This window comes from Artibeus jamaicensis, unplaced genomic scaffold (assembly GCF_021234435.1).
Source record: "Artibeus jamaicensis isolate MK-2021 breed Jamaican fruit bat unplaced genomic scaffold, CSHL_Jam_final contig_241, whole genome shotgun sequence".
Classification (NCBI taxonomy): Eukaryota; Metazoa; Chordata; class Mammalia; order Chiroptera; family Phyllostomidae; genus Artibeus; species Artibeus jamaicensis.
Genome location: NW_026521509.1, coordinates 8,358,410 through 8,366,883, shown reverse-complemented (window position 1 = coordinate 8,366,883; position 8,474 = coordinate 8,358,410). Strand labels below are relative to the sequence as shown.

Here is an 8,474-nt window from a genome sequence, read left to right as displayed (position 1 = left end):
AATCAAAGGAGTGAAGGACGTTTGTATGGAACAGAAAGAATTGCTAGTGTGGAGCGAGACACAAACTCAAACCTCTGAAACACTACGTATCTCAGCTCTCCTCTAAAGGGCCCTAATCTTGGGTTCAAGGTTGTGGGAGAGGTGTCTCATTCTTCAGTAAATACCAGCGTAGGTCATTTATAAAACCTAAAACTACGTTTCCCAAAAGGCATTTGTCTCCGTGTTTTAAAGAGATTACAATTTCTATAGGTTTTCACAGATCGCGCGAGATTTCATTAAATCTCATTGATGCACCCTGCCGGAAGCCATTTTGTTTTTCAGGGTTCTTTGCAAGGGTTCATTGCAAGGGTACTTGAAACGAAGTTCCAGCAAACCAGCAGCTACGGTTGCTACAGTTAACTCTTCAGCTTCACCATGTTTCCGTTGGCAAAAAACGCGCTAAGTCGTCTTCCAGGTGAGAAAAATTGTAGACAAATAATTTCCAACGACCTTTTATCCCTTTGTCCTCGTATTTTCCCGTCCGGTTCCCTCCACCTGCATCCCGACCTTCTGTTCTAAACCGGTGGTTTCTCACTTTGCCTTAACATTGGAAAGATGTCCTTAGCATTATTAGCTTAATCACCCAGTGTTATTGTTGCAGTTCACAGCTCTTTCAGTTACCGGAATCATACCTTAGCCCTTTTTTATTATTCAGTAGTAACCTACGATTTCAGAGAAAAATATGCTTGATGGACACCTCTTCGTTCCTTAAGTAATTTCCTTAATTTTTAGCTTTGTGGGTACATTTACCCCCAAATAGAACTCCTGTAACCATGGATGGAAGCTGTAAATCTAGCTCATCATGTGGTTTTAGCGCAGGGAGACAACCCGGATGGTAGTCCAGCAGCTTTTTGTTATTGGTGGGTTATTTCTCATCGAAAAGTTAGGAAGGTGCAGGGTAAATTTGACGCCAGGATTATGTATTTGGGATGCACTGGATTGAAGAGAGGAAAGTAATTTCCATGATTCATTTGCAATGAAGGTGACCTTGAGTAAAGCGGGTAGTGTTTTTTTTTAACAATGAAAGTTACTTTAAGCAATTATTTAGCTTTTTTAGCCACCTTTTTATTTTCCGTTTACAGAGCAGTTGGAGATACAACTAGCTGTATAACTAGCTTGTGTTCTGAACACTCAAATAGCTTTGACAATAACCAAAAAGTAGTTGCCCAGCTGGGGTTATTTTGTAATCCAAAATCTGCATCTATTACCTGTTTCACATTGGGTGAACCTCTCTGAACCTCATTTTCCTCCTTTGTAAAATATGGGGTTATTAAATAAAACCTACCCCATCAAGTTCTTGAGGGTTATGAGATTACTAATAGATGGTAACTAAAGCACTTACTGTCACAGAGAAGTCTAAAGAAATCTACTTGGGCGACTTGCGTGTTCAGGTCACGAGGCCCTGCAGAATTGTTTGGTAATATTAATTTTTTTTCCCTTTGAGCAGGTAGGCCTGGTAACTCAGGAAAGGGTTTTTTGGGTTTATTATTTTTTTCCATTGTGGAGTTCACAAACTCACTTTTTAACTGCTCTAGAGCAGAATGTATTGTGAAATGTTTGTAAATTTGTTCATCCACGTGTAATCAACAGTTAAATGTTAAGGCAGTTAAAACCATTAATAAGAAGTAACTATCCTGAAATAACACTTTGTATCATGTAGAAGTAATTATATTCTTAAGTTAGCGAATGGTCAAGATTGCTTTTTTTAAGGTTTTATTTATTTTTAGAGGGAGAGGGGAAGGGAAGGAGAAAGAGAAGGAGAAACATGAGTGTGTGGTTTCCTCTTGCACACCCCCTACTGGGGCCCCACAACCCACACATGTGCCCTGACTGGGAATGAAACTGGTGACCCTTTGGTTCCCAGGCTGGTGGCACTCAATCCACTGAGCCACATCAGCCAGGACTGTTTCTTTAATTTGCTTTCCATTAGTACGTAAGTACCTTTGGGGACTCTTAAAGAATAAGAACCTGCCACATAGATTGGAGGGGAATTTGAAAACAGCTGGGAATATGCATTTTCCTGTCTTGGCTCTTGCCCAAGCCCTCCTAAGTTCTTCCAGAGGCAGTGATAGCAAAAGCAAAGTTTTAATGTGGTCATTCTGCTCAAAAACCTTTACCTCAACCAAAACAGTGGCCCTCCATGATTTTTTTCAGTTTTACCCCCTATTGCTTGTCTATACAAACAAGGGAATTGGTTTTCTAATACACTGGGTTTTTCTGTCTGCCTCTTTTCAGATTCTTCTTTCCCATATCTATATAACAAAATCCTGCCTGGTATTCAAAGCACTTAGTTAACATTCTACTTTTACCCTACTGTGATTTGTGTTTACATGCCTAACATCCTCCTATAGACTGGAAGTTACCTAAGGACAGGGTCTATGTCTTCCACATTTTAATATACACCATTTCCTTTAGCATAGTGATGTACTTGTCATTTTTTTAAAAATCAAGATTACTCTAGTTTTTGGAGGTCTTGAACATAGTTTTGGAGATCAATTTTAAGGTCATGAACATTTGCACTTTAATTTGACATCCATTTTGAGTCTTTTTTTATGTTGAGCACTGCTGAATAAACTTCAGTGAAATTTTAAGTCATAAATATTCAAGTGAATGAATAGGAGCCAAGTTCCAGAACTAATACAAATAGCAATTTGTAGTGAATGTTACTGACATAACCTGTTTTTTGTTTTTCCCCCAATACTTCATTATGAAAACTTTCAGACACACAGAAAAGTTGGAACAGTTGTATGATGAACATCCACATATCCACCATATAGATTCTATAGTTAACATTTTGGTATATTTGTTTTGTCACATATCTTTCTATCTGTCCATCTTATTTTGATGTCTTTCACAGGATGGTACTTTTAGCTACAATATGTTTTAACATTATATATATATTGAACTGCATAATACTGCAAAGTTAACTTCCTTGGCTTTCTCATTTACCAATATCAACTGTACAGGTTCTTTTTCCTGATAATTCATAGATATGCTTCTGTATATTTTTTTCTTTAAGTTCGAAACATTCAGCAAATAACAGCAAGGCAGATCAGCCAGAAACGGACACCTGATTTCCATGACAAATATGGCAATGCTGTGTTAGCTGGGGGAGCCACTTTCTGTGTTGCTGCATGGGTATATGTAAGTACTATTGATTGACAGTTTCTGGTTTAGATGTTTTTCATTCCTGTTTAGCTTATGTATTCAAAATGTTTTCAAACAGTAGTATACATTTCTGGTTAAGAGGGACTTGAGAGATTTTCTAATGTAATCACCACCCAGTGCAGGAATTTCTTTATCAACATTTAGCATTCATCCATCATCTGTTCTTAACACTTCCAGTAACAAGTTGTTTACTGGATCCTAAGGCAGCCAGCCCTTCCCATGACATGTAGCTATTTTAAAAGGATCACATGTTGAGTTAAAATCTGCTTCCTTCATATTTTACTTATCATTCCATTGTAACAGATTCTGATCTCGTAGCTGTGTGTAAACCACTAGATGTTAGAAACATTGCTATCATGTGTCCTGGATCTTTCAGATTAACAATCTTTTTTTTTTTTTTAAGAGAGGAAGAAAGACACTAGTTGGTTGCCTCTCACATGCCCCCAACCAGGGACCTGGTCTGCAACCCAGGCATATGCCCCGACAGGGAATCGGACCTGTGACTCCTTGGTTTGCAAGCTGGCATCCAATCTACTGAGCCACGCCAGCCAGGGCAGCAATCTTTTTGTTGGTGTTGTTACATGGTTTCCAGGGTTTTCACCATCTTGGGTCACTTTCCTTCACTTAGTCTTCTAAACTTCTGCCCTCTGAACTGAATACAACATTTTTGATGGATGAAATACAAAGTGACTTGCTTTCAATATTTTAGGGTTTTTTTTCCCATGCTCTAGATAATAGTCAGCTGTACTTGCTGGTTAAAAGGAGGAATCTTGCCCTGGCTGGGAGGCTCAATTATTTAGAGTGTTGTCCTGTACACCAGAAGGTTGTGGGTTCGATTCCAAGGCAGGGTGCATACCTACATTGTGGGTTTGGTGCCTGCAGGAGGCAGTTGATGGATGTTTTTCTCTCCCTCTCCCTTTCTCTGAAATCAATGAACATGTCCTCACATGAGGATTAAAAATAAAGTAGGGGTCTTAAAGTTATAGTAAATATATAAGTTGATTTTAAAAGACAGTGCTCACCTTAATAAACAAAGATACTTTAATAGGCCTTTTTCATTCTTATTTTGATCTTCCTGAGACCAGATATACTATTAAAATAAGTGTGTGTACTTAATTAGAAGAGTAAACAGATGTTTTACAAATGTGTGTTGGGGCACTTTCAGAGGTGAAGTGCTCCTTTATGAAGGGATATTACAAAAGTGCTCTTTGGCAGTGTTTAGGTAGTTGTACACAAGTGAATCAACATTTTGAGGAGGTAGTATAAAATGTGAAATACAACCTTAGTTTAATTAAATAAAGTTAGAAGCTCATTTCCTTGGTCATAATAACCACAGTTTAATAATCTGTGTGGCTTTTGTTACAGTATTGGCCACTGTCCATAACAGATTTCCTTCCTCGGGAACTTCTGTTGAACAGCATGGCTGTAGAGAATTAGGACAGCAATTAGATTTGCCTATAGAGGGCACTGTATCCTTGTAAGTTTCTGTTTGTTTTTCACCTATAGAGCAGAAGAATGACTGTCACTTTTAAGAAGTAGTCTCCAAGGGAGAATGGATTCTGGTTTAAACATGTATACCTGACAGCATTTTAATTCTTACAGACAGCAACGCAAATTGGAATAGAATGGAACCTGTCCCCCGTTGGCCGAGTCACCCCAAAGGAATGGAGAGATTAGCAGTCATCGCAGCTGGTGTAATAATTGTCTCAAAATCAACTCACAGTTGATGCCAAGTGAAAGCACTGTGTACCCATTAAAATATGGCATGAATGATAAAATAAAGAACATTTGAATTGAAACCTTCATTGTAGGTTTGTTTATTTTCTTTTGTGAATGAAACTGAGCTTGATGACTTTTCATTTATTTAACCTTTGTGTTAAGAAAATCAAAATGGTATACAACTTCTTAAATAGAATTTCTACATGAGATAGTGTGAAAGTAAAGTTTGGTTATCACCTGGAAGTGGATTTTCCAGTAGAATGAAATTATAGTTCATGAATAAGTGCTCACAGCATTATTTTAGGTCATTTTTGAGCTAAAAATTTGATATTCAGATCTTGGTTACACCTACTGCTTTCTACCTCTCATTTATGTTTACATTTGAAATTGGTATTATTCTTTTCACTTCTGCCAAGAGAACTTAGGGTGCCACTGCGTTCAAGGTTGGAGCGTTCCTATCAAATGTATTTGTAGTATGTCTCAAGACTTTAGCTTCTTGGTTCCCTTGGCATGTTTATTTTAATTAGATCTTTAGATTTTTCAGTATACTTAGCTGTTTATGGTGTTATTCAAGGATCTGTTGAATACAGTTCACTTAACCTACTATCACTAAACTCTGCACTGTTTGTTTTTTACTGAATTTATTGGAGTGACACTAGTTAATAAAAATTACGTAGGTTTTACAAGTACAATTCTATAATATAGCTGTAGTAGACTGTTGGTGGGAACACAGCTTGGTGCTACCACTATGGGGAAAAGTATGGAGGTTCCTTAAAAAATTAAAGTAGAACTGTCTTACAACCCCGCAATTCCACTTTTGGGAATATATCCAAAGAAACCCAAAACTCTAATTTGAAAGAATATATGCATGCTGTGTTCACTGCAACATTATTCTGAGTATCTGAGGGAAGCAACTGAAGCACCATCAACAGAGGAGTGGGTAAGAATGGAATACTACTTGGCCATAAAAGAAAAATCTTACCTTTTGCAATAGTGTGGCTTTTCTGACCACTTTGCTCCACACCTGAAATGTGCAGAAAAATATTGAATGTTAATTGAAAAACAGAGGAATATAAAAATGTGTAGAATTTAGGCATGTGACTTACTTTAAGAGCATTGCCAATTTCAAAATGTTAACTTATTGAAGGGCTAGTGTTTTAAATGAGGGTGAATGTCATGAGTCCTATTGTTCATTTCACCCTAATATTTTTGTGGGTGTGCTTTAGATTCATTAAGTTTATTTAGAACTAGTTATAAAGGCGTGAATGTCGAGTTCTCATCTTCATGACTTACTGGAGGTGTTGATACCACTTTGTAAGCATTTTGGGCATACCTACAAATTTCAACTACACAAAATCTTGATTTCTTGAGACATTCTCTTCTATTTGAAATCTCAGTTAAAATAATATAACAGTCAGCCCTCCCTGGTGTGGCTCAGTGGATTGGGTGCTGACCTGTGAAGCAGGGGGTCACTGGTTTGGTTCCCAACCAGGGCACATGCCTGGGTTGCAGGCCAGGTTCCTGGTGGGGAGGGGCACATAAGGGGCCATCACACATTGCTGTTTACTATCAAAATTTCTTTCCCCTCTAAAAATACATTTAAAAATTTAAAGTAATACAACCATAACACATTGTAATAAGCTTGTGCACTGACAAGGAATATTAGGGTTGATCCTTTTAGAGACAGGAGGTGTTTTAGAATGAATGGTTTGGTGACTAAGAATGTACACTTGTTGGCTCTTGCAGTTTATAATTATAAACTTCATAGAAGAACTGGAGAGCTAGTAAATTGATACTCTTGTGATAAAAGTGTTCCAGGAGATAAACCTGGGTTTCTGCCTTTAAGCATTTTTTTTGGAAGCTCAGCACAGTGTTAATATAGTAGTTAAAAAATAACTTGCTTATAATTGGAAGTCCATTTAAGAGTTATTTAAATTTCATGTGATGTATTTTTAAGTTTTTAAAGTTGCAGGTAAATTTGTATCTTAATGGTTAAGGCTGTGCACACTGACAACTAGAAGTTCTTGTCTGGGAAGGTAAGGAGTTTTGAAGGTAATTTATGTGTATTGGTGTTGAGGGGGAAGGAATAATTCCTTCTGAAATACTTAATTGTAGGCCTATAATTTCCATCTGTGGGCAGTTTAGGTGTCTGTCAAGGCTTAATAGGAATCTGACAACAGGTAGGATGGAAATTATTTCACTTATATATGCTTATTGTTAGACACTTGTAAGCTTTTTTACTAATATTAATTTGTTTAATCTTTGTAGTTTCTGTACTATCTTGAGTTCCACATTATTAGACTTGATAGTCTTTTTATGAGAACTGGGTTCAAGTGGTTGCTGTTGAAAATATAAATAATCGTGTGATTAGTTTTCCCCTGCATCTTATGACAGATATTTAATGAAACAAAATATGTAAAGGCTATATGTCTATTTGAAGTTAGTGAGATGGAGCCTCACCTGTTACTCTTAACATTTATGGTTTTAAAAATGGTAGGATTTTGCCGCTTTTTGAAAAGTCAAATTGGGAAACGAATACATTTTTCTCAAGTGATTTCTGTAGCACTTATTTATTGCGGTGTTACATTTTATGCATCTCATTTCTCTCTAAAACTCATGGTGATATATACTGTAATATTTTTGCATCTTTGGAATTCAAGGTTTTTAAGTGCTGAATAAATGAAAGAATAAATGTGGAAGTGATTTAGAGCTTGGAGTGGTGATGTGAAGGTACTGCGCTGTGAGATTCTTGCACTTTAAAGATTAGAAATTTAGATTCATGAACTAAATATACATAAAATGTATGAATTAAGAATTTTTGGAACTCATGTTTCAGTAGAGACCTGAGAGGAAGTTTATAGTTCTAACATTCACATCTGGCGTTAGGCTGTACAGTCTGACAGAAGTACGTCAATTTCACGCTCGGTGAGGCTGTTGACTACTGGGAAGGTGATTGATTTACAAGGAACTGTACAGTACTTCTTGGCTGGAGGTTAGGAAACTACAGATGACAGAAGTTTGAGTGGGTTTTTTTTTTTGATTTTTTTTAAATTTTATTTAGTTATTTTTCAAGTACAGTTTTTTGTCTATTTTTCCCATCCCAGCCTCCCCTGCCCCTTGCTCCCCACCTCCCTCCCATTTCCTCCCCCCCTTAGTTCTCGTCCCTGTGTCCTTCCTATTTGTTCCTCCAAATCCCTCCCCCTTTTTCCCCTTAACTTCCCTTCCTTCTCCCTTCTGGTCACTATCCCCTTGTTCACTGAAATTGAGTGGGTTTTTAAGGAAATGTTGTGTTTTGTATCGGTTTGTTGAAGGGGAAAGGAGGTACTCTGCCGCACCAAAACGACTTCCCAACGAGACTGTGTGTGTTCGCCAGGGGGCAGTAGAGGATGGGAAAGCGCGTCCCCACGGATCGCGCTCCCTTTCACGTGACGCGTCGGTTTCCCCGCCTCATCCGCCGAGCTTCCGGCCCTGGCATCACCCGGAAGTGGGGGGAGGGTGAGAAGGAGGGGTAGAGGCAGCCGGGCGGCAGAGGGTGGAGGAGGAGAAGC

General features: G+C 38.0%; 1 protein-coding gene across 1 annotated transcript; it reads left to right on the top strand.

Annotated features, from left to right (window-relative positions):
* The first annotated feature begins 301 nt into the window (after positions 1 to 301).
* On the top strand, positions 302 to 5,012 carry LOC119039459 (cytochrome c oxidase subunit 7B, mitochondrial). Its single transcript, XM_037132214.2, has 3 exons — positions 302 to 454; positions 3,059 to 3,183; positions 4,810 to 5,012. Exons 1-3 carry the CDS (start codon positions 415 to 417, stop codon positions 4,882 to 4,884), a joined length of 240 nt encoding a protein of 79 aa, XP_036988109.1. The 5' UTR covers positions 302 to 414; the 3' UTR covers positions 4,885 to 5,012.
* Positions 5,013 to 8,474: the final 3,462 nt, after the last annotated feature.

Coding starts and splice junctions, on each gene's coding strand:
- LOC119039459 (XM_037132214.2), top strand. CDS start 415: ATGTTTCCGTTGGCAAAAAACGCGCTAAGTCGTCTTCCAG. Junction 455..3,058: donor CGCGCTAAGTCGTCTTCCAG/GTGAGAAAAATT, acceptor TTTTTCTTTAAG/TTCGAAACATTCAGCAAATA. Junction 3,184..4,809: donor GTGTTGCTGCATGGGTATAT/GTAAGTACTATT, acceptor TAATTCTTACAG/ACAGCAACGCAAATTGGAAT.